At 45.7% G+C, this 25,472-nt stretch overlaps 2 protein-coding genes across 3 annotated transcripts; both read right to left on the reverse strand.

The window, feature by feature from the left end:
- Positions 1-578: 578 nt before the first annotated feature.
- On the reverse strand, positions 579-6,945 carry LOC139396586 (zinc fingers and homeoboxes protein 1-like). 2 transcript variants are annotated; one of them, XM_071143536.1, is made up of 6 exons: positions 6,598-6,945; positions 5,823-6,110; positions 3,985-4,481; positions 3,613-3,834; positions 3,222-3,383; positions 579-3,091 (listed from the first exon to the last, which is right to left on the reverse strand). In XM_071143536.1, the coding sequence occupies exons 2-6, from the start codon at positions 5,986-5,988 to the stop codon at positions 1,601-1,603; spliced, it is 2,538 nt and encodes an 845-aa protein (XP_070999637.1). In that variant the 5' UTR covers positions 5,989-6,110; positions 6,598-6,945; the 3' UTR covers positions 579-1,600. The 2 variants fall into 2 exon arrangements, with proteins under 2 accessions (XP_070999637.1, XP_070999636.1); XM_071143535.1 differs by having other exon boundaries at positions 3,634-3,834; positions 6,598-6,904.
- A 335-nt stretch (positions 6,946-7,280) lies between these two features.
- LOC139396587 (ATPase family AAA domain-containing protein 2-like) lies at positions 7,281-19,981 on the reverse strand. The gene is made up of 28 exons (XM_071143537.1): positions 19,684-19,981; positions 19,084-19,238; positions 18,848-18,915; positions 18,769-18,777; positions 18,549-18,702; positions 18,188-18,269; positions 17,777-18,074; positions 17,482-17,599; positions 16,927-17,158; positions 16,511-16,626; positions 16,229-16,403; positions 15,999-16,087; positions 15,695-15,854; positions 13,992-14,082; positions 13,454-13,771; positions 13,150-13,273; positions 12,762-12,948; positions 12,166-12,351; positions 10,560-10,695; positions 10,201-10,397; positions 9,728-9,887; positions 9,408-9,530; positions 9,082-9,228; positions 8,349-8,803; positions 8,180-8,246; positions 7,934-8,058; positions 7,553-7,681; positions 7,281-7,447 (listed from the first exon to the last, which is right to left on the reverse strand). The coding sequence occupies exons 1-28, from the start codon at positions 19,858-19,860 to the stop codon at positions 7,415-7,417; spliced, it is 4,311 nt and encodes a 1,436-aa protein (XP_070999638.1). The 5' UTR covers positions 19,861-19,981; the 3' UTR covers positions 7,281-7,414.
- Positions 19,982-25,472: the final 5,491 nt, after the last annotated feature.

The raw sequence follows: 25,472 nt of genomic DNA on the forward strand, positions 1-25,472 counted from the left end.
CAGCAGAGGTAACGCTGGGTCTTCCTTTCCTGTGGCAATCCTTTCATCATAGCACTTGATGGTTTTTGCGACTGCACTTGAAGAAACATGAAAACTTCTTAAAATGTTCCGGATTTACTGACCTTCATGTCTTAAAGTAATGATGGACTGTCACTTATGGACTGTTTGCTTATTTGAGCTGTTCTTGACATAATATGGACTTGGTATTTTCTTCTGTATACCCTCACTACCTTGTCACAACACAACTGATTGGCTCAAACGCATTAAGGAAAGAAATTCCACAAATTACTTTAACAAGGCACACCTGTTAATTGAAATGCATTCCAGGTGACAACCTCATGAACCTGATTGAGAGAATGCCAAGAGTGTGCAAAGCTGTCAAGGCAATGGGTGGCTACTTTGAAGAATCTAAAATAAAAAAATATATAACACTTTTTTTGGAGACGACATGTTTGTGATGTGTTATTTCATAGTTGTGATGTCTTCACTACTATTCTACAATGTAGAAAATAGTACAAATAAAGAAAAACCCTGGAATGAGTAGGTGTGTCCAAACTTTTGACTGGTACTGTACATACTGGGCCTCCAGGCCCGTATTCATAAAGAGTCTTAGAGTATGTATGTCATATTTTACATTGTACAAAAGTACAGACTCAGAGCTTCGTAATGGTATATTATACACTACAGTTGGAGAAAGCTACGTAGCTTTAAAAATTGCTATTCTTGTATAACCAGTTTTGCAAAAAAAGCTTTAAGGGTTTTTTTCCACACTTGCCAGAGAGCTGGAATTTGTTCACACCCTCTTAAGCCTTAGCCCCAACCATCTCTTTAAGGATTCACACGAGCTCATGGGTCAGTCTATGGACTCATTGGAATCTAAAAGGCTAAACTGATCCTAGATCAGCACTCCTACTCTCGAGTCCCTTGGTTTCTAAGTCTTTCCTAGCACAGGAGTCCACATTCAATAGTTAACTTTGGCACCGCGGTTCCTCCAATCAATTTCAATGGGAACCCATAATATCATCTGATTTCACATGATTCATTGCATTCATTCCATGAATGTACTTACAGTACTTTGTAATCTCTATAATAATAGGGATATATACGAGAGACATTAGCCATTAAAAAAAGGACCTCTTAATTGCACATAAATAACTGTGCCGAATACTGTAGATCAACAAATGTTAATTTTCCATTCATTATCATCATATCAAATATTGTATTATCAATTGAATTTCAGCATTTTAATGTCTGACCAATTCATGTAAAATTAGGTATTTAAAGTACTGGTTGTAATTCTTGACTAGATTGACTAATGGCGCTACTCTAGCGCTGTAAAAAGGTGCACATATCGTTTGTATTGGTGGGATATTATCGTTCAGTCTTGCATTCAGACAGTACCTTTTAAAATACGTAAGAGAAAGCGAAATGTGTTTGTGCTGTTTGACTAAATCCAATGTTGTGTTCATTTGGGCACACCATGGCAAAATGTTTTGCAACAGAAAGTGAAACTGGGCATTTCTAAATTGGACAATTCCATGTAGTCCCTCCCTGTTTCAGTCCATTTGGTGCCTAATGAACACAGCCCAGCTGTCCTTCATTACTCTGACTGTGTTTTTCTGGCACCCTGAGAGGGCTCCCAAGAATCACTTTCATCAGTGTCGTCATCCTCCTCCTCATCTTCCTCACCCACCACAGTGTCATCCTGCTCGTCAGGTGCCATCTCATTCTCACCCAGCAACGCTTCCTCTTCCTGCTGGTCCTCGTTTACCTCAGCATCCCCAAACGGATCAGCACCCATATTTTCCCTCTTGTGTATCTCAGCGAACCACTCTCTCACCTGCTCGTATCCCATACTAGACTTGGTCACAAGCTCATCCAGGTCCTGCTCATTCAACAACTTGTGCTTCAGGTAATACTCCTTCAGAATGTCTTTCCCAGACTTCAACTTGATGATGGGCAGTGGTGGTGACTTCTCCGTGCTGGTTGACCTCTTAGCCTTCCTGCTCCGAGACCTCCCCCAGCCTCGGTTACGTATCCTCCTCTTTCTGTTTTTGTTGCCGTTCAGTCCCTCCACGTTGCCGCTCTGGTAGTGGAAGAACCACTTGAGGTTGCCGTTCTTGAAGGAGTACCGGGTATCTCCGAACCAGTTGACTACGTAGACCCTGGGCAGCCCGCTCTCCTCTGACAGCTTGTCATATTCCTCTGTGGAGGGCCATTGGGTACGGACAAAGGCACTCTTCAGAACGTGGAGCTGCTCTGGGGTTTTCTTTCTGATGTTCTTGTCCCCCCTGTTTGGCCGCCGGCCACCCGGAGGGGTCTGGGATCTTTTTCTAGACGAGGTGGCCTCGCTCTCCATCCGCTCTGCTTTCAGCTCAGGTGACTCTGCCTCCACTACCTTCCTCTTCTCTGTGAACCAGGCGTCGATCTCTCTCCGGGTCAGCTTGGTCTCCGTCCTCAGCCGGGTCAGCTCGTCATCAGACGGAGTGCTTCCCTTCTGGTAACTCTCCTCAAGAACCACCAGCTGCTCTGCTGTCTTCTCCTTGAACTTCTGCAATGTGAAGTCTGGGAAGGAGTTCCAGGTCTTGGGGCGTGGCTCTTTCTCTTTGATGGATGGTGTGGGTGTGGGTGGTGGAGACTGAGGGGTCTCGTCGCTGGAGTCAATGACGATGGTGGTGCCGCTGCCGTGACCCCGGGGACTCTGGCTGTCATGGAACACGATGACGTTGCTGTTCTTGGAGTTGCGCTGGTTGTAGCGCGTGTCGCTGAACCACTTCTTGATCTCGCCTTTTGTGAGGCAGGTCAGCGTCATGAGCCTGGCGATCTCCGCGTCGCTGGCGAAGTGGTTCTTCAGGTAGCTGGCTTTCAGCTCCGCCAGCTGCTCCTTGGACTTCTTAGGCCGCATTCCGAAGTGGTCGGCGCTGAGGGCCGAGTTCTCCTGTGGAGTCAGGGAGGGAGGCTGGACAGTGGTGGCTCTCTTCATCTCACTGACCGCTGGGCTGGTCTGGTGGGAGGACATCTTGGGGACCAGGCTGTGGCTTGGCATCCCTGCTACTGTCAAGGTGATGGGTGTGGTCACAGGCGTGCCAACCTGTTCAGAGTTTAGAAAAGTTTCACTCACTCAACAATATTACAACAACTGACAAGACATATTGAGTTGAGAAACTATAAACAGAAAATATTACATTATATCATCCACAATGTCATCAATAAGTACCAACCTGTGTAAAAACCAGGCCTGGCTGCCCTACTATCTGACAGGTCTGGAGGATAGACTGCAGGCCGTTGGCCGCAGCAGAGAGCTGGTGGGCCGGGATAACAGTGATGGTCTGAGGCACCGTGTGCACAGTCCCGTTGAACTGCTTTCTCCTAGCCTCCTCCACCTCAAATCAAAAAGTTTATTTGTCATATGCACAGGATAGACGTAGTGTAAATGGTACAACGAAATGCGTACTTGCAAGCGCCCCCTTCAACAGAGGCGACAACAATTAAAACATATATATTCAAATGAGTGAAAATATGTTTTTTTTTAAATCACAATAAAAACACTATGTCCGCCCCAAAAAATGTAACTCTGGTATAAGACAAACATGAATCTAACAGAAAAAGCACCTCCTCGGGTGTCCAGCTGACCCCGTGCTTCAGACGCTGGGCAGAGAACCAGATCTTTATCTGTTCCTCACTGAATTTGGTCTGAGCCGACAGACCCATGATCTCTGACACCGAAGGGTACGGGAACTTCTTGTAGGTGTTGACCAGGACTGTGTTGGTATCCATGGATTGGTTGTATGAGGGGATACTGCTGACGGGGATGAGGAGCTGGGCTTGGGCGCTCTGCGGGGAGGGAGGGAGAAGGAGAATGCAAGAGAGAGAGAGAGGTTTTAGTCACTTATTTATCAGTAACATTACAATAGTATCAACAGCAGTGAAAGGTGATTTGTTTTATACAATTTACAATTTCAAAGAATTTGAAAATATGATCACCTGCTGGGCCTGCAGAGCTGAGAGGACCTGGGCCAGACCAGGGGGGAGCTGGAGTCCAGACATATTGGAGCTGAGGACAGAGGATTTCTTGTGCTCTGCAGACATCATATTGGGAATGTTTAGGAGAACACTGTGTTTCATGGACTCGGTGTAATGTGGGCTCATCTTCTCTACAGGAGTGAGGGAACCCAGCCCCAGAGGTGCTTCGATAGGCTCCTGCTCCCCTTCACTCTCTCCCATCCCGTCACTCTCCTCGGCTGCTTTCAGAGACACGGCGATCCTCTTCGGTTCCGATTTACCCCTCATCTTCATGATGGGGGTTTTGCTGAGTGAGATGCCAGCTGATGCGGGGTCATCGCTCTCTTCCGTCTCATGCTGTGTGTATCCCCCATCCGAGAGAAGGTCACTGAGCGTCTGCTCCAGGGTTGGTTGGTTGCTGCGTTTCACTCCTGTGCAGGTGACACCGTCCTCTCCGCTGGAATGACTGATGTCGTGCTCTGAAAAGTAAATTGCTCAGCTATGTTAGTTTAACTACATCAGAGAACGAGGGTCATTTTCAGGAGTAGAGCACACCATAGCAGATCGGTGTTGAAACAGTAGGTCAATATGGGCATTTCATATAGGTTTCAAAAGCTTTTCTCCTGTTTAGTGCCTACAGAACCAAATCAAATCACATTTTATTTGTCACATGCTTGGTAAACAACAGGTGTAGACTGCTTACTTACGGGTCGTTCCCAACAACGCAGAGAGAAAGAGAAGAGAAAAGGGAAAAATAATAACACAAGGAATAGCACCTGGCCGTGCTGCTGCTCCAGTTTCAACTGTTCTGCCTGCGGCTATGGAACCCTGACCTGTTCACCGGACGTGCTACCTTGTCCCAGACCTGCTGTTTTCAACTCTCTAGAGACAGCAGGAGCGGTAGAGATACTCTTAATGATCGGCTATGAAAAGTCAACTGACATTTACTCCTGAGGTGCTGACTTGTTGCACCCTCGACAACCACTGTGATTATTATTTCACCATGCGGGTCATTTATGAACATTTTAACATCTTGGCCATGTTCTGTTATAATATCCACCCGGCACAGCCAGAAGAGGACTGGCCACCCCTCATAGCCTGGTTCCTCTCTAGGTTTCTTCCTAGGTTTAGGCCTTTCTAGGGAGGTTTTCCTAGCCACTGTGCTTCTACACCTGCATTGCTTGCTGTTTGGGGTTTTAGGCTGGGTTTCTGTACAGCACTTTGAGATATCAGCTGATGTAAGAAGGGCTTTATAAATAAATTTGATTATATCCAGAGTAAAGATAACTAGGCTATATACAAGGGGTACCAGCACCGAGTCAATGTGCAGGGGTACGATGTAATTGATGCAGATATGTACATATAAGTAGGGACAAAGTGACTGGTCAACAAGATAGATAATAAACAGTAGCAGCAGTGTAAGGTCAAGAGGTCAAGAGTGCAAAAAGGGTCCATGCAGATAGTTAGTCCGGGTAGTTATTGGTTAACAGTTTTATGGCTGGGGGGGGGGGGGGGGGGGGGGGGGTTCTGTTGGTTCCAAACTTGCAGAAAGAACAGTCTATGACTTGGGTGGCTGGAGTCTGACAATTGTTAGGGCTTTCCTCTGACACCGCCTGGTATAAAGGTCCTGGATGGCAGGGAGCTCGGCCCCAGTGATGTACCGGAACGTACGCACTACCCTCTGTAGCGCCTTGCGATTGGATGCCAAGCATTTGCCATACCAAGCAGTGATGCAGCCAGTCAAGATCGAGCCAGGTGATTAACATTTCAAGAAAACAGGTGTGAGCAACATGTTGAAGATGAATAAAACCCTTCCCCACCTGTCTCTGGGTCAGTGGAGACCACAGCGGTGTCTGTAAGTCCCTCTGCAGCGCTCTCAGCTCCATCCTTTCCCTCCCCCACCTGCATGTCTGCATCCTGCTCCTCCATCACGTTAGAAGAAGGCAGGACCATGCAAGGTGTTGTTGACTTCCTCCTGCTTGCCATTTTGTAGGTAGGCTATCCTCCAAGATAACTTTGTGTAAAGAGATGTGTCTGGAATGGATTTGACCTTCCGCTAGTGATGGTTTGATTCACATTCTAAAACTTCCAATATTTTCATCTGTGGACTGAAATAAAAAAAATATGTATTTGACAGGTTCCATCCAATATAGCGTCACTTGAACAGCTACAATATGTATGGATTACTGTATAACGGTAATAGTACGTTCATTGTACAGTAATTACAGTGAAGTTGAAATGTGTCCTAGCTATACCACCTTTTGCATGTGAAACCTATTACAATGATTATTTCTGCACACTAGTGCAACTTGTTTGTAGCAACTGTCTAGTTTGTAGTAGCTGGTCATTTACAATACGTTTGGACCCAATTGCTCTTAATGCCATTTGTTTATGCAGAAAAAAAAATTATATGCAGTGTGACTATAGCAAATTGATTTATCTTATTAGATTGCTAGCTATCCAGATCTAGCTAACTAACCTAGCTTCCATTTCTGCATCTAGCCAGCCAGTTTACACCTGGGATAGACATTGCGCTGGAAGCCAAATACTGTAGCTAGCCACCACAGAACAGCAGCTGAGTTTGCGTGTACTTACCAGGACAAGAGGTAGCTTCTGCGCAGGCTCTCCTGCCCCCCGCAATTTGTCTTAGGTTCTCGTCTAATGTTAGCTAGCCTACCTCTTGTACAGTTCAGCCAGAGCTCTCTGCCGGACTGCAGTAGTTTTGCTCGGAGGCAGGCGAGTCCAGTTCACCGCTGTCTGCAGATGAAAACATGGAACATTTTCGCTGCAACAGTTCTTTTCCCGACTGATATCCCTTTACAGACGTATTTTAAAAAAGGCAGGAAGCCACGACATTAGTCACTTCAAGTAAGCCATTTGTCCATCAAATTATATCAGTGTTTTTTTTTTTTATGGCAGTTTAATGATTAAGCGGCGTCATCACGTTAATGCGGTACGTCTTGACGTCATTCATAGGCGACATCTGTCACGCATGCATAGAGAAATGTTGCTTCAAATAAAATGTCTATCAACGAATACAAGCATTTAAAAAGTGACGGTCCTGACGTTTGTATGCATACAGTATTTATCGTTACCGTCTGACGCCCAAAAAAACATCACCTGAGGCTGCACCATGCTCAGTTTGTATTCCGCTTTAACTGGTAATAGATATTTTTCAACCAATTAACACATCAATGTCGTCATGCCTTTATGGTATAACAAGACACAGGAACAAATACTTGTAAAAAAAAAACACTTTAATTAAATAAAAGCACCAGTATACAAGTTGTTAGGAAATACACATCTGTATATTTCTATCAAAATATAGTTCTAGACTTGTTCTTTATACATTTAGACAACGGGGAAATACGTGCAATTCATGACTAGCTACATCTTTATTGTATAAAACTCATTATGAAAAATCTTCAATTTCATATTCCATTTCCTGGAAAGAGAATAAGAAAACATTAGAAAACATAGAGAAACTCAAAAATTGCCCAATGAGATGTTTCACAAGTTCATACAAACTGAAATGTCTAGAATGACAAACCTTCAGCAGGGCAGTCTTGTCGTAGTCTTTGCGATGTCTGTAGATACTCTGACATAACAAGGCGTATAGCTTCTCCAGTTGATAGACCTCATATCCCTCAGTCTTAGACACCGCTCTCTGAAGCAGCTCCTGAAATGAAGGACCAGAAAACCAGCTCAGCACAGAGGTCTTATATCCTTCATCTTGGTCTAAAGGAAGAAGGTGCCTCTGTCCGATTCCAGATCCATTTGTGCTCTTGCCAACTCTATTGCTGTCATTGTCATGACAATTCCAATAGACTGCCACTAGCTAGTTGCCTTAACTACAAATCATTTAACAACCTCCATTAGGAGGCTCGGGCGACGACCTGACCCTGGACCAGCTGCAGTGATAATCTGTTACCTTTAGTTTGTTGTGATCAACCACAGGGGGCTGTGTCTTCTGGTCCAGTATCTCCTGGTCAACATCCATCACCTGCTGCATCCCCTGGTACTTCAAGCCCCGCGTCACACGCCTCACTCCTACTTCTGACAAGAGGACAGAGGGGAGGAGTGAGTGTACAATTCAACAAAGTTAACTTAAAAACAACAGAGTGTGTGTGTGTGTGTGTGGGTGTCGGTGTTCATTGTGGGATGGGAGGCTGCACACCTGTGGTATTCTCTTCGTCCACTTCCACTCTCGGAGGCTCAGTTTTGTCTGTAGAGGACGCCTGCCCCTGGGTGAATGAGGAAACAGTTGAAACAGAAAAATAAGATCAATTCAGCAGGAGAATCATCCATACAAAAAGCAACATCCATTTTACAACAAAATAACATACATTGTCTCCCCCTTCTGGTAAGAAGTGGTTTTTCTGGGCTCCAACCACCACTACAGGGTCCTGGGTGCCCTCACTGCTCTGGTCTCCAGCCCTAGCCTCCACAGCTACCTCCACCCTGGGCTGGGTAGCCTCCGTTGTAGCCTGGCTAGCCTCCTCCGTGGTCCGGCTGTCCTTAGTGTCTTTCTCCATGGGCTGTCTGTCCTGGTTCTCCTGTTGGACTGGTTCCTCATGCTCCATGGGGGTCTCCTCAGCCCCAGTGATCTCCAGCTCCTCCAGGCCTGACTCTGCTGCAGCATCACCCCCCTCCTCCTCCTCACTCTCTGCCCCTCTCCTCTCCTCCTCTTCCTCTCCAGACTCCACCACAGCAGAGTGGTCTTTAGAAGTGTGAGGAGAGGACCTTTTCCTGATGATGCCGTTGCACCAGCGGCTCTTCCTGCGCTTCTTCTTCTGAGCTGCTGAGAAGCAGATGACCAGATAATCAAAGCCAATTCAAAAACCACCTTTATGAATGACTGAATGATGAGTGTAAACATGGTGAGAGAAACTGACACGGTGTTATCATCCCGTCTCTCATTACCAGCAGTTAGTAGAGGATAGATCTGTAGAGGATAGATCTGTAAAGCTCTCCGCAGCTCATTCTCTATGGGCTAGTGGAAACAACAGTCTGTCTGCAGAGTAGTGAAATGCTAACCTGTGTAGCATTGTGTGTCTGTACGTTGAGTTGCTTGCTAACCTGAAGGGCGTGGCGTGGTCACAGCTGAGGGAGCAGCAGCGGTAGACTCCTTAGAGGGGCCTGCTGCATCGGTGCTCTTGGCATCCACTGCTCTGGTCTTGGGATGAACGTGATAGTAGGATGGAGCGAACCTTGAAGTGGAGCAACCTGGAAGTAGAGAGAGAGGCAGTTCATATTTAAATCTATCAGGAACGCTCTTCTTTCCTCCATCCAGGAGAGCAGCAGAACAGATCAACTGGTCCCTGAACAAATTAAAAGATCAAATGCATTTCTACTCTAGAACCATCTTTCTGGAACTACTCTGCACCAATAGAATAACACCTGACCTCTTGTGCTGCGGGACTCCTTGATATCCTCGCAGATCTTCTCAAAGTCTTCATCCAGTTCGTCTTTGACGATGGCCTGAACAGTGTCCTTCAGAGCACAGGCTCTGTGGCGGATCTGACGATCTGGAAAACATCCAGGACACAGACTTGTCATCAGTATGATTATGAAATGATGAATGGATTGATTCATGAATTAATAGTTGGCTGAATGAAGTAATGAATGATTAGTTGAATTAATAAATTAATTTATGAAATAAAGGAAACATTCTCCCACTACATCCTGTTATACAACAACATTCTGGATATAGCCCATTTCCTACCGGAAGGATCTTTGTCAGGGTTGTATTCCAGACAGTTCTTCCAGATGAGATCCACGTCGTGGACAAACTCCTTCACAGTCACGTACTTGTGAGTGTCGATGTTAGAGAGGACAGTGGACAGGTCCATGGGCTGCTCTATAACTGTAGCATAGTCAGGTACCTAGACAAGACCGTGATCCATCAAAACAACAGGTCAGCCATTCTCCACGTGATAGAGATTCTACCATGTCCATGTTTAGACAACATCTGGCCTCTTCTCTTTATTTAACCCTCATCTGATGTTTATACATGGCTCAGAGCGCGGCCCCCCCACCTCTAGAATGCAGACCCCCCCCCCCCCCCCCAGAACGCAGCCCGCCCCCCTCTAGAACGCAGCCCGCCCCCCTCTAGAACGCAGCCCGCCCCCCTCTAGAACGCAGCCCGCCCCCCTCTAGAACGCAGACACTTCTACAGCAATTGATGGTCAGTCTCACCTCCTCCAGGTCGACAGGCTTGGTAAAGGCCTTGAAGCGTTTGTCCTGAGAGAGGCGGTTGGTGACATCACGCAGGAAGAGGCGGAGCTCCCTGAGAGTGTCTTCCTCCTGCTCCTCCAATCGCTGCTGCTCCTTTTCTGTCAGCATCCTTGGGGGAAGAGGGGGAGCAACAGGAAGCACCTCCAGGGCTGCAAGCACTGGGGAGGAGAACAGGAAGGTTAGTGACCAACCACATGACTGAGCGAGTGCTGACAGCTTTGGTACAGAGAACGTTCTAGTTTAAGTTGAGCTTGTTTAACCATTTTGGACCATTATCCAGGATTCCACTAGAATATCTCAAGAGTATGATGCAGTCTTACCTGCTTTCTTCTGGGATGCAGGAGCTTTGGCAGCCTGGTTTACGATGAGATCGTCAAAGAAGTTCCTTCTCTCTTGTGGGGTTGGGACCTGAACCTGGAGCACCTCTCCATACTCAGCACAGAACAGGTCCTGGACCTATGGGGGGGTGATGATTCACCAAGTGAACATAACATTCAGCTGAATGGGAATTAACGAGATCATTCTGACTGATCCCCTGCCCAGAAGCCAAATTCCAACCCTCCAGCTTCTCCCACAGGGGGAGGGAATGAGTGCACATTTTCTAGGGCTTGTGTCCCTTTGGTGATTAGATTTTATTAGGATCTCTTTTAGTCCTCGTTTGGACTAATCTTCCAAGAAAGAGTCCTTAAAAAACATCAAAATCCTACACTCACATAACACACAGCAGACAAAATACACTGCCATGTTGGTGATGTTAGGGGCGGTGTGTTCACTACATCCTGTTAGACTGCTGTGGGGCGGTGTGTTCACTACATCCTGTTAGACTGCTGTGGGGCAGTGTGTTCACTACATCCTGTTAGACTGCTGTGGGGCGGTGTGTTCACTACATCCTGTTAGACTGCTGTGGGGCGGTGTGTTCACTACATCCTGTTAGACTGCTGTGGGGCGGTGTGTTCACTACATCCTGTTAGACTGCTGTGGGGCGGTGTGTTCACTACATCCTGTTAGACTGCTGTGGGGCGGTGTGTTCACTACATCCTGTTAGACTGCTGTGGGGCGGTGTGTTCACTACATCCCGTTAGACTGCTGTGGGGCGGTGTGTTCACTACATCCCGTTAGACTGCTGTGGGGCGGTGTGTTCACTACATCCCGTTAGACTGCTGTGGGGCGGTGTGTTCACTACATCCTGTTAGACTGCTGTGGGGCGGTGTGTTCACTACATCCTGTTAGACTGCTGTGGGGCGGTGTGTTCACTACATCCTGTTAGACTGCTGTGGGGCGGTGTGTTCACTACATCCAACTGCTGTGGGGCGGTGTGTTCACTACATCCTGTTAGACTGCTGTGGGGCGGTGTGTTCACTACATCCTGTTAGACTGCTGTGGGGCGGTGTGTTCACTACATCCCGTTAGACTGCTGTGGGGCGGTGTGTTCACTACATCCTGTTAGACTGCTGTGGGGCGGTGTATTCACTACATCCAGTTAGACTGCTGTGGGGCAGTGTGTTCACTACATCCTGTTAGACTGCTGTGGGGCGGTGTGTTCACTACATCCTGTTAGACTGCTGTGGGGCGGTGTGTTCACTACATCCTGTTAGACTGCTGTGGGGCGGTGTGTTCACTACATCCTGTTAGACTGCTGTGGGGCGGTGTGTTCACTACATCCTGTTAGACTGCTGTGGGGCGGTGTGTTCACTACATCCCGTTAGACTGCTGTGGGGCGGTGTGTTCACTACATCCTGTTAGACTGCTGTGGGGCGGTGTGTTCACTACATCCCGTTAGACTGCTGTGGGGCGGTGTGTTCACTACATCCTGTTAGACTGCTGTGGGGCGGTGTGCTCACTACATCCTGTTAGACTGCTGTGGGGCGGTGTGTTCACTACATCCCGTTACACTGCTGTGGGGCGGTGTGTGTCTACAGTACCTACCTCAGGGAAGAGGCTGCTGTGGGGGACATTACAGGTGGCCAGCAGCAGGATGGGTGAGAATGAGGGGATGTCCTGTAACAAGCTGAGGAAGGTAGCTCTGAGAGCAGACCCCACCGTGTCCCACCACCTCTGGATGTGAGGGATATAAAGGATACTGGGGGACGTCCTCTTGGCCTCACAGAACATCTACAACACAACGAAACACATCATTACAGATCAGTGTTTATATGGACCTGCATGCCTCCTCACAGAAGAGCTAAGAGTCCAAACATACAAGACATCACATACTGCCCATCTCTAGGTTCATCAATACTGTCCATCTCTAGGTTCATCAATACTGTCCATCTCTAGGTTCATCAATACTGTCCATCTCTAGGTTCATCAATACTGCCCATCTCTAGGTTCATCAATACTGTCCATCTCTGGGTTCATCTCAAAAGTCTTTATTTGACTCCTCTCTCCTAGGACCTTCTCCAAATATGTGAAGAATCAAGGACTCAAGAAAAGACTAAAGATGAACCCAGAGATGGACAGTCATGGCCGATGGCACAGGGCTCAATAGTGCACTATACAGAAAACAGGGTGTGATCCAGTACCTGAGCGCAGGCCTCCTCAGGAGAGGTGGTGCTGACTCCGAACAGCACGGCCATGTCCAGGGTGTAAACTGTGAACTTCTCCAGGGCATGGAGCACAGCAGGGGCCAGGTGACTGCTCTGACCTGACCCAGGACGCCCTGCCAGCAGCAGCCTGGGACGGTACGATGTGGGCTGGTTCAGCACGCTCCTGGGAGAACAGAGGAGAGGGGAGAGAAAAAGACTATAAAATACTTTACAAGACCGGAGCTCAGTACCCATTCTCATGAAGTGTACACTTCAGTCCCCAACACAGATTTCAAAAGATGTCCCGTGCACACTTCAGGGAGGAGTGGGAGAAAGACACATTTGGAATAAGGTATTTCTGTGCGTTGGACAACCTGTTACTCGCCTGCTGAAATGCAGGAAGCCCCCAGCTGCCTTGGCCTTGTGAGAGAGACCGGTGATGCAGACAGAGGAGTCCTCATCTTCACTGTGCAGGAGATCAGCATCTAAAACACCAGCTGGGAGGACACCTGAAGACAAGTGGCGAAACATCTTAGAGCACGATAAACCAAGTATGACGTTCAAGAACACAATACAACATACCCATTCTTATACAACAGGCATACCAAACCTGGGTCATGTTTATTAGGGCACACTGTAGCAAAAGCTTTGGCAAAAAAATAAAAAATATCTTGTCCCAGTTGACTCACCGTTGTCTCGCTTATCTCTCTTGAGCCCCTGTTCTGCATGTGGGAACAGCCTGCTAACTGCACCCAGTACAGTCTGTAAGGCTGCACCAAGCAGTGGCTGGACCACAGGAGTCAGAGCCTTGGCCGGGGACGACACAGCTCTCTGGGAGGCTGGGACCGTCTTCCTCATGGCTGACAGGAAGTCCCTGCTGCCGATGGAGATAGATGCCACATCTAAAACCAGCTTCTGGGACGAGGAGTAGATCTGAGGGTAGCGTCTCCTCAGGGCACACAGAGCCGCCTCAGCACACACCGCCTTCATGTCAGCACCGCAGTAACCTAGGAGACCAGAGCAGGAGGACGTCGGGAAACAGTCTGACAATGCAAGAGAGCATCCTCTACATGTTCTGATTATACACACACACACACACCACACACAACATTTTCAGTGAGCCTATTGAAATATTTAACAGCTTGGAATTTTAAAATGACATTTGAAAGAATGGGTCATCTTTTAAAAACGATTGGTTGGTTTGGGAGGGATTAAAAGAAAACATACCAACACACTTGTCTGCCAGTTCTTCCAGGAACGAGGCTGATGGCTGGGGAGTCCACTGTCTGGTGTGGATCTGCAGAATATCCTTCCGAGCCTGCAGTGGACAAAAACATGACCATTTATGTCAAATATGAATGTTTCCAAAAACAAAATACCCTAATCTTAGTAGAACAAAGCAATGTTACCGGTTTACGTCTCACACAAGTGATCTTTTATCATACATACAGGACCAGTCAAAAGCTTGGACAGCTACTCATTCAAGGGCTTTTATTTTTCTACATTGTAAAATAATAGTGAAGACATCCAAACTATGAAATAACACATATGGAATCATGTAGTAACAACATTTTTTTATTATTTTTATTAAATCAAAACATTTTATACTTGAGATTCTTAGTAGCCAGTAGCCACATTTTGCCTTGACAGCTTTTGCACACGCTTGGTATTCTCTCAACCAGCTTCACCTGGAATGCTTTTCCAACAGTCTTGAAAGAGTTCCCACATATGCTGAGCACTAGTTGGCTGCTTTTCCTTCACTCTGCAGTCCAAATCATTCCAAACCATCTCAATTGGGTTGAGGTCGGGGGATTGTGGAGGCCAGGTCATCTGATGCAACACTACATCACTCTCCTTCTTGGTCAAATAGTCATTGTCCTGTTGAAAAACAAAATGATAGTCCCACTAAGCCCAAACCAGATGGGATGGCGAATCGCTGCAGAATGCTGTGGTAGACATGCTGGTTAAGTGTGCCTTGAATTCTAAATAATTCACTGACAGTGTCACCAGCAAAGCACCCCCACACCTCCTCCTCCATGCTTCACGGTGGGAACCACTAATGCGGAGATCATCCGTTCACTTTCTCTGCGTCTCACAAATTTGGACTCATCAGACCAAAGGACAGATTTTCACCAGTCTAATGTCCATTGCTTGTGTTTCTTGGCCCAAGCAAGTCTCTTCTTATTGGTGTCCTCTAGTAGTGGTTTCTTTGCAGCAATTCGACCATGAAAGCCTGATTCACGCAGTCTCTGAACAGCTGATGTTGAGATGCGTCTGTTACTTGAACTCTGTGAAGCATTTATTTGGGCTGCAATCTGAGGTGCAGTTAATTGCTGATTTTTGAGGCTGGTAACTCTAATGAATTTATAATCCTCAGCAGAATAGGTAACTCTGGGTCTAACTCTGGGTCTTCCACAAATTAAGTTAACAAGGCACATCTGTTAATTGAAATGTGTTCCAGGTGACTACCTAACGAAGCTGGTTGAGAGAATGCCAAGAGTGTGCAAAGCTGTCATCAAGGCAAAGGGTGGCTACTTTGAAGAATCTCAAATATAAAATATATTCTGATTTGTTTTAACACTTTTTTTGGTTACTACATGATTCAATGTGTTATGTCATAGTTTGATGACTTCACTATTATTCTACAAAGTAGAAAATAGTAAAAATAAAGAAAAACTCTTGAATGAGTAGGTGCCCACTATTTTGACAGGTCCTGTGTGTGTGTGTGCGCGCACACACATAATATGATTTGAACAAACATGACATCCATCAGTGGTTTATTCACTAGGAACCAAACGGAAGCAAACTCAACCAAACAGAGAGGGACCTACCTGAATGTGTCTACTAGAAATCTGTTTTTTTGTTGCAAAACTGTTTTCTACGGCGTGCACTAATGACTACAGCCGTGGTCACTAAGACCCTCGTCTCACCTCTCTGTCAGGCAGGCCAAAGAGGAACTCTCGGTCGAAGCGCCCAGGTCGCCTGAGAGCTGGGTCTATAGAATCCAGACGGTTAGTCGCTCCGATCACCACGACCTCTCCTCTGCTGTCTAACCCATCCATCAGGGCAAGGAGAGTGGACACGATGGAACTGTAAGATGGAAACACATACAGAACATTATTCCCACTTTACCAAGTCGTACTAAACAAAAAGATACCAAATAGCTAAAAACGAGAAGCAATAAATGTTTGTATTCAAATCAATTTGTTCCAGTGATCAACAAAAGTGTCTAACCTGTGTATCTGGTCCTGTCTGCTTGAGCGGACGGGAGCCAACCCATCAACCTCATCAAAGAATATAATCGATGGCCGCATCTGATACGCCTAAAAGATTTGTAAAAAATAAAATAAAAAATATTTTTTAGTATTTCCTCCTCCCAACTCATCTTGGTTTCAACATCCTGGAACACAATATATTTCAGAACAAGAAGCCAACTTCCATGGAGAATAACGGTAGGTAATGACCTGGTCGAAGAGAAGACGTAGCTGCCGTTCGGACTCTCCCACCCACTTGCTGAGGCAGTCTGCTCCCTTTCTCATGAAGAAAGAGACCTTCCTCTCTCCCTGACTGCACTCGTTAGCCAACGCCCTGGCCACTAGAGTCTTCCCTGTTCCAGGAGGTCCGTAGAACAAACAGCCCCTACACACACACACAGTAAGAATCTACAGTATCAAGAGCAACAACAGATCCTAGATCATTTCACCGTAACAGTATGGATGACTTTCTAAACATGTATTTCTCGCTACCTTGGTGGTTGGATCTTGAACCTCTCAAACACCTCTGGGTAAAGCAGAGGGAAGACCACCATCTCTTTCAGGGCAGAGATGTGTCTGGTCAGTCCCCCAATGCTGTCAAAACGCACCTAGAAAACAACGTTACACCATTTCAATGTTGGACAATGGTTGTCCGGGGCTGTCCCAGTTATCTATCCTTTCCCTCTTTCATTCCCCCTCACGGACTTAACATATGACTGGTGCGTCAGCTAGACTTACTGTCTGGTCTACCTGCATGGGGTCAACGTCAGCTAGACTTACCGTCTGGTCTACCTGCATGGGGGTCAACGTCAGCTAGACTTACCGTCTGGTCTACCTGCATGGGGGTCAACGTCAGCTAGACTTACCGTCTGGTCTATCTGCATGGGGTCAACGTCAGCTAGACTTACTGTCTGGTCTATCTGCATGGGGTCAACGTCAGCTAGACTGGCTCCAATCTTCATCCTGTCCTTGTGGATTCCCAGGACATCCTCCTTCAGCAGATTCATGGGAAGACATCTATTCACCGATCTGTTCCTGCTCTTCCTCCTCCTCCTCTGGAACTTATCATCGTCAGAGGAGGAGGAGGAAGAGGAGGACGACGAGGAGGTTGAGTCACTACTGTGGATGGCATGTCTTCTTCTACACAGTAAATAAAGGAGTATGGCAGAGCCAGAGGTTAAGAGGTCAGTAACGTCACTGACTAATACAGACAACATAATGCACACAAATCAATGACCAAGAAACCAGCCATTACGGAAACCCTGATGTCACCACACATCTGAAACACTGACAATGACTTACCTATCAGACACACTCCTGTGGATGCCAGAAATCAGAAGCACAAGGAAGTAGAACTTAGGAATGAATTGTGATTTGTTGTAATAGTTAGGAAAGAATGTTTGACCTATCAAGTTTAGTTTGACATGGAAGGTAGTAGGTACTAGGTTCTTTAGTCTACAGACCTGTTGCCTCTCCTTATGTTGTAAGGGCTTCTCGGACCAGTAGAGCTGAACCTATACCTCCGCCTGGATGGGGACAAGTGTCTTGAAGTCTTGAAGAAGATGGCCTTTGTCTTGGGCTCTGTGGGAAATAAAAGGTCAACCATGAGAAACGAGTAGAAGGACAGGTTATGGGAATAACAACTACTACTAAAGCGTGACAATAAATGTAGAGTCCATGCACCGGTGCTGATGGCTAGAAGTATACAGACTTCAGTGAAATAAAAGATACAAATAGTTTCAACAGAAAATATCTAACCCTCCCGTGGTGCCTGGTAGCGAACGGCAGCTTTCCTCTGCCTGAAGTCATAACGTTTCTGGTTGTCATCTTCATCATGGTCATCATCATCGTCCTCCTCCTCATCATCATCTTCATTACGGTCGTCGTCATCGTCGTCGTCGTCGTCATCTGCCTGATTATTTTTGCCTCCCTCTTCCTCATCATTCTCCTCTTCACTGGAGGTCACTCCATTTTTATTCTCTTGAGGGTCTTCACTTCCTTCCTCGGTTCTTTCAGAGGTCCTTTTCCTCTTGGCCCCAGCGTAGATTACAAGGTCCTAAAAATAATTTTTTAAAAAGGGGAAAAATAACATTATTGGGGGGGACATCATGGTGATATTGAACTAAATCTATTATAAAGCTGTGAACCTGTAGCATGAATAATGTTGACCTCCTCTGTAGTATCCCTGCTTCTTAACCGGCGACGCATCTTCTGCATATCATCCATCTTCTGCAGCACTGCCTCAGCTGTGCTTTACGAATAGAATGGGAAAAAAACAAAAACAGGGACTGTTTCATTTCACCGTTACCGCTAGCTGTTATCAACTTCGCTGTTATAAACATGCAAACCAGACTGACAAGAACATGTACAACAGTGGTGACCCAACCCTCCTCCACGAGAGTTACTGGGGCATGATTCCTCCTGCCCCGGTGCTAGATTAGGGCTGGAGGGAAAACCCCTGTGGTAGATGGGTAGCTAGGAGGGTTGGCCACCCCTGATGTACGATGCCTGCTGATGGAGATGTTCTTACTTGGTGATGAGGCGGTTATAGAGGACAGACTGGTTCCTGGAGTTGCGCTTGTATCTGGTGATCCTGGAGCTGCGTCTCACAGAGCTGTCCTCCTCCCTGTGACGCAGAACAAACTGGGTCTTCAGAGTAGAGGCCTCTTCTTCCTCAACTTCATCTGGAAGAAGATTTATTTATTTATCATTAACTTGATGATAAACATTGTAGCTGACATAAATGAAACCAATGGTGTCTCCTTCTCGCTGTACTGTTGGAGGTGGCATTGATTCATTCAAAATGTGATGTAGAAATGATCTAGTTACCAGCTTCAGATTGCTTATCCCTGGATGACGCGGAGACTTTTCCATCGCCCTGCAGTCTTGGGGATTTCCTGCAGAGATCAACAAAATGAGAACATAAACATTGAGGGTTGTGATGACACCTTAGGTTTGTAAACATGTTTCTGTGGTCATGCATCTCAACGACTATACTGAGAGGAGTAGAAGCTGATTTTACATACAATGAATACCAGTTATCTGCATAAAACATAAGTAGTTACCTTGTGCTGTGTTCGCCAGTTTCCTCCTCTTTCTCAGGGGACTTGGTTTGGCCATTTATTTTAGCCAAGGACACCTCGTGTTTGACGGTCTGTCCCCTGGTCCTCAGGGATCCTCGTTTCGGAGGGCTATCCTCCTCCTTCACCATCGAGTGGCCCTATGTTAGGAAAACACTAAAACATCAGCTGCATTCACATAGGAATCCAGTCACTTTAAGTGTAGTAAGCTAACTTACAGCTGGCTAGCTATAGAAGTTAGCTAGCAGGCAACATAGCTGTCCACATTCAGAAAGAATCATTAAAGTTATTGTTAGTCAGTGGTACTTACTAGCCATCTAAAAGGGGCTAGCTAACTAGCTGAGTTACCTCAACTCCACAATATATACATCTATGGGCGATACCCCATAGGGTATGTAAACTAGAGACAGGAGCTAACAGGCCAACTCATTTATAACATTAGCATAGAATGCGGTTAACTAGGCACATAAACAACATCAATGTCGGGCTAGCTAGTTAGCTGGTTAGCTAACAGCTGTCATATAGCTAACAACAGCCGAGTTTACAGTGACATTTTATAATGTCAACTATCTAAAAGGGCCTCACATTTCGCGTGTTTTCAGTGTTACTGGAGCTGTCATCCAGGCCCCTCTTCAGCCGACTCGACTTTGTCTGCGATGCGCTCTCCAGCGATAGAAACTCGGAGCTTGTATCCAAGTCAACCCGGTTCCTCTTCCGAGTTGCTGGTTCCGCGCCCACGCCGCTGCTGCGTAGCATCACCATCCTAACTTTAGACCGATTTTTGTAAATACTAAAGCATAAATATGGGACTACTTAATTGTATCAAAACTGAAACGAATTAATAACATTCCTAGGTAATATATGGCGCGTACTAACACACAACCCTCCCCAACCAAAACCCTTGATTTCTGGCGCCACAAACGTCACTGGAAGACAAGTGACAGCACGCAGTATCCTGGCGCAAGACAACATAGTTCATCATAAAAAGTAGTGATTATACATTTCTAATCCCCAATTATGTCATGCTGTATTCATATCAATGACCACATGAATAGCTATAAATATTATAATTATAGAAATCTATCCCAGGGCCAACAGTGATATGTTCTTATATCATTCAGTTGTGCGGAAGGATATTATGGGAAAGATGTCCCGGTTATTTTTGGCGCGCTGTAAATTGCGCATTATGGAAAGCCTAGCTACAGGTTCATGATAAAAGCATTTTCTTTACCGTTATGAAAATATAACTGGTTTACTATAAAATGTCAATTATATTTGAGAGAGTTTTCTTACATTTTAAAATCAACTATACTAAATGTCTAGAGGAGCTCTGTTTCATTCATTCTAAAATGATGGGGGTAATACAGTGCCTTCAGAAAGGATTTATAGCCCTTGACTTATTCCACATTTTGTTGTTACATACACCCTGAATTGAAATATGTTTAAATATAATTGTTTTTCTTACCCATCTACACACAATACCCCATTATGACAACGTAAAAACATGTTTTTAGAAATGTTATAACATTTATTGAAAATGAAAAACAAAAATCTCTATTTACATAAGTATTCACACCCGAGTCAATATTTTCTAGAAGCACCTTGGGCAGTGATGACAGCTTTGCGTTGTCATGGGAATGTCTGTATCACCTTTGCACATCTGGATTTGGGGGTTGTCTCCAATCTTCCTTGCATATTTCCTCGAGCTCTGTTAAGTTAGATGGGGAGCTGCAGCAAACAGCAATCTTTAAGTCTTTCCACAGATTTTCAATGGGATTCAAGTCTAGGCCACTGAACGACTTTCACATTCTTGTTTTGAGGCATTTCCAGAGTTGCTTTTGCTATATGCTTGGGGTCATTGTCCTGTTGAAACGTAAATCTTCCAACAGGACATTCTGCATTCTGAAGCAGGTTCTCAAGGATTTGCCTGTATTTGGCCCAATTCATTGTTCCCTCTATCCTTACCAGTCTCCTTTTCCCTGCCGCTGAAAAGCCTCCCCATTGTATGATTCTGCCACCACCACTTCACGGTAGGGATGGTGTTAGATGGGTGATGAGCTGTGCCTGGTTTTGTACAGACATAGTGCTTTACATGTGTCTTTCACATGCTTTTTTTGTAAACTCCAGGTGTGCTGTCATGTGGCCACTCTCACATAAAGCCCAGATTGGTGAAGTGCTGTAGAGACAGGTTCTCCCATCTCAGCCAGGGAACTCTGGAGTTCTGTCACTGTGTTCATTGGGTTCTTGGTCACCTCTCTGGCCAATGACCTTCTCGCTAGGTTGCTCAGTTTAGTCAGACGGCCAGCATCCAGGTGGTTCCATATTTTTTCAATTTTCAAATGATGGAGACAACTGTGCTCTTGGAAACTTTCAACATTCTATAAAGTGTTTTATACCCTTCCCCAGATAATATGCCTCGTCACATTTCTATCTCAGATCTATGGACAGTCCCATGAACTTCATGGTATAGTTTCTGCTCTGACATGCATTTATTTTATGGTATTATGTCGATCCGCAAACATACGTTAGAGGTGCATGCCGCCACCTACTGTCTGGGCTGTCAGCCTGCTGTTCTTGAGCGTTAATTCATTACACTTTGTGACAAAGGGAAGGGGGAAAAATGTGCCCTACCAACTAACCCTACACCCATTAAAACCTCACCACTATACCAACTAACCCTACACCCATTAAAACCACACCACTATACCAACTAACCCTACACCCATTAAAACCTCACCACTATACCAACTAACCCTACACCCATTAAAACCACACCACTCTACCAACTAACCCTGCACCCATTAAAACCACACCACTCTACCAACTAACCCTGCACCCATTAAAACCACACTACTACCAACTAACCCTACATCCATTAAAACCACACCACTACCAACTAACCCTACACCCATTAAAACCTCACCACTATACCACCTAACCCTACACCCATTAAAACCTCACCACTATACCACCTAACCCTGCACCCATTAAAACCTCACCACTATACCAGCTAACCCTACTCCCATTAAAGCCACACCAATATTCCACTACTTGGCCCTATCTGATCCAACACCAGACCGGCAGCCTGGGAGAATGGGAAACTATCGTTCAACACACCTCGTAACTCTTCTGCAGTAAAATCTCGTACACCCAAGCACTTCTCTGCAGCTGCCACCACAACATCTATTTAAAATGTGATTTTCTGCAGTATAGTTGATAACGATGGCTATGAACGCAAAGCGACGAACATTACTGAGGCACGTTATTCTTATCACTCTTATTGGCCTCGGCCTACTCACAGGAGGATCCCTCAACCTGTACACATCACCTCCTACTCTATTCACAGCCTCAGCATGACACTGGTAGTACTACTCTGATCCCGGCAACCTCAACCTGCCTTTCCCTGGACACTTCTGATCTACAGCACCATGGGTACCCCTACAATTCACACACACACACACACACACCACACACACACACACCTTTTTCCACTGATACTACACATTCCTTTGTTTTATGTCTTCCTGCACACTTCTCACATATAGGAATCTCGCTCCTACACACTGCTGCAACATGACCGTAAGCTTGGCACCTAAAATAATGTAATGGTTTTGGGACAAAAGCTCACAGGATAACTGACACATCCTAACTTGACTTTGTCGGGTAAAAACTCTGCATCAAAACTCATCAGGACAGACCGTGTCTTCTGTTTCACAACGCTCTCGTACCAACCGGTGAACACCACAGACACCAGGAATCTTCCATTTCAGTTGATCCTCAACACTTAACACCACCCCAGTAGTGAAGCGTGGGTAAAATCACTGGGGAAGCCAAGCCAGTAAAAAAAGACATATTTCAACCGGTTGTGATATTTGCTCTATAACCATTCATTCATACGTCGCCATGATATACAATAAGACTGTGACAACAGTCACACAGTGGCAGAATGAATTCAACTACACATATACGTTTGTTTCATCACAAAACCAGAGAGCAACTTCTGTCCGGTGAAGTCCACAAAGCAAACATTTCATGTAATAAACGGTTATATGACCTAAAGCAAGGTCAAGCAAGTTAATGTTTGACAGTTTACTAAACTACTGATCTAAACATCATCAAACCCTAGTGGTTAGAGCGTTGGACTAGTAACCGGAAGGTTGCAAGTTCAAACCCCCGAGCTGACAAGGTACAAATCTGTGGTTCTGCCCCTGAACAGGCAGTTAACCCACTGTTCCTAGGCCGTCATTGTAAATAAGAATTTGTTCTTAACTGACTTGCCTGGTTAAATAAAGGTAATAAAAAAAGGCTACATATGCTTAGTTTAATACAGTGAAACAAACTTAAAAGATAACAACTATTTAGTCCAACCATTGTTGATAAATATCACGTGGCTGTCCATGGGACTGATTTCTGTGTGTGTGCTCTTGCACAGGTAAAAAAATAAAACATAATAGGTTGACACCCTTGTAGACTAGATGAATGCCAATGCCATCCTCCTCCTCTCTCTTTTTTTCTCCACATTGCACATCACTCTCTCGTTTAATGACATGTGCCACACATTCTGACAACCCATTCATCCGTAAAGCAGCACACTGTCGTAAACCATAATAACGTACAGCACCACGAACAGCATGTCGTACCATACATAACATTCCCAACCTTTCCAAAACCAGGGACTGGTACCATACATAACAATGCCCATAGGGCAAGAACCTCGAGTGATAGCTGTAAGAAAGAAACACTAACCCTTAAACGGAAGAGGTAAATAACGACAATCCAAACTAGCCAGTTCAGTCCATTAACCTAGAGGTTGACTAAGAATTAAAGGAGGTTAAGTAGTCCCCCAGATGAGCTGGGCGAGTTTGTGCCCTCATAGGCCGTTCTTCAGACGCCGTGGCTCTGGCCCTTGGGGAGCCCACAGAGGCTGGGGGGAGGTGGTAGTAGTGGGGGAGGTCCATCAGGTGGCGTTTCTGGGTTGTAAGTCAGTTTTGTAGGCATTTGTGTTCATTGAGGGGCAGGGACTTTTCTGAGGTGGCTGGCGTGCCGGCGTGATCCATTGCTCCTCCTGTCTCATGTTGGCGAAATGGTCAATGGCTTCATCATACAGTACGCTTTTAGTGTTTGTTTTCATAGGCAACCTAGCTAAAAATGCTTGTTAGCCTAACTTCCTCACATGGGCAACAATGCACCAGCTAATTTAGCTAGCTAAATGTGAGCCTACATCTACCCTACATATTGATCTTCTACCTTCTCAAGCCAGAGCCACAGTATATGAATTTAGGGCTAGATCAGAATCACCGTCATTATCATTGGCCAGTACAGAGAATAAGTCCAAATCCCCATCCCTGGATTAGGAAAGGGAAATCAACACAAGTAAACCAGAAACAAACACGTTTTTTTCAGACAATGAGGACATTTATTTTAGGAAGCCACATCCAAACTGGCCTCCCTTGGAGTACGTTTTGCTGCACCAAGACAACCCACAGTAGACTCAGTTGAACACTGATAGGCTAATTATTTTCTATAATTGTATTATTTTATTTAATCAAGGGAGGCCAAATGCTACAGCTGGCAACGTGTCATACAAGTCGACATCATAGATATTGGGCTACACATACTGAGACAGAGGGGCGCCGTTTACCTCACGCAGATGATATTCAGCCACTTGCGAATTGACTGAAAAGTATGAAAACATTTAAATAAATATTCGGGGCTAGAGTCCATGAATACGCGGCACTGGTTATCCCTCCTTTCAACGGCGCCCTGCTGCAGAGAGCAAAGCAAGTCAAAGTTCTTGTCCCTTGGCGTGTGGTGAGCAGCGCCCGCTCCCTCTGGACTGAAGAATTGCGAGTCCACTTTGAGTTACTTTCACCGACTCAACAGTCCCCAACCAACCTGACATCCCGTATGGATCAGCCAGAAGGCAAGGATCCATTCTCTCAAAAAAAAAAAAATCTCCCACCCACTGAGCCGCCATCATTTTTGTCATCATCTGGACGAGGCACGTACTTGACGGCCTTCACCGCACCTGCCGCTGGTAGTTCATCCTCACCAGGTTACATTTCTGAGCTACAGGAGTACGTTTCCTTTTTGTACTTAACGATAATTTTCCCGACCACATCGCTTCCCTCTACACATCTCATTTCATGGTGTCCATTTCCACATATCCAAGCTCTTTCCACTCCTTCTGTAGTAGCAAACGGGTTTTTTTAAATTCTTGAATTTCTCGCGTCGACTCAAAAAGCTCTATCAGTCGCCATTACTCCTCCTGGAAACTCCAGTCCCTCTGACATGCACTGTCAACTGTTACCAGTCCACATTACTCCTCCTGGAAACTCCAGTCCCTCTGACATGCACTGTCAACTGTTACCAGT

Source organism: Oncorhynchus clarkii, unplaced genomic scaffold (genome assembly GCF_045791955.1).
Source record: "Oncorhynchus clarkii lewisi isolate Uvic-CL-2024 unplaced genomic scaffold, UVic_Ocla_1.0 unplaced_contig_9428_pilon_pilon, whole genome shotgun sequence".
Taxonomy (NCBI): Eukaryota; Metazoa; Chordata; class Actinopteri; order Salmoniformes; family Salmonidae; genus Oncorhynchus; species Oncorhynchus clarkii.

Coding starts and splice junctions, on each gene's coding strand:
- LOC139396586 (XM_071143536.1), bottom strand. CDS start 5,988: ATGGCAAGCAGGAGGAAGTCAACAACACCTTGCATGGTCCTGCCTTCT. Junction 4,482..5,822: donor CTCCACTGACCCAGAGACAG/GTGGGGAAGGGT, acceptor TTTACTTTTCAG/AGCACGACATCAGTCATTCC. Junction 3,384..3,612: donor TCAGCTGGACACCCGAGGAG/GTGCTTTTTCTG, acceptor TTTTGATTTGAG/GTGGAGGAGGCTAGGAGAAA.
- LOC139396587 (XM_071143537.1), bottom strand. CDS start 19,860: ATGGTGATGCTACGCAGCAGCGGCGTGGGCGCGGAACCAGCAACTCGG. Junction 15,855..15,998: donor AGACAGGACCAGATACACAG/GTTAGACACTTT, acceptor TCCATCTTACAG/TTCCATCGTGTCCACTCTCC. Junction 9,229..9,407: donor GGAGTCCCGCAGCACAAGAG/GTCAGGTGTTAT, acceptor CTCTACTTCCAG/GTTGCTCCACTTCAAGGTTC.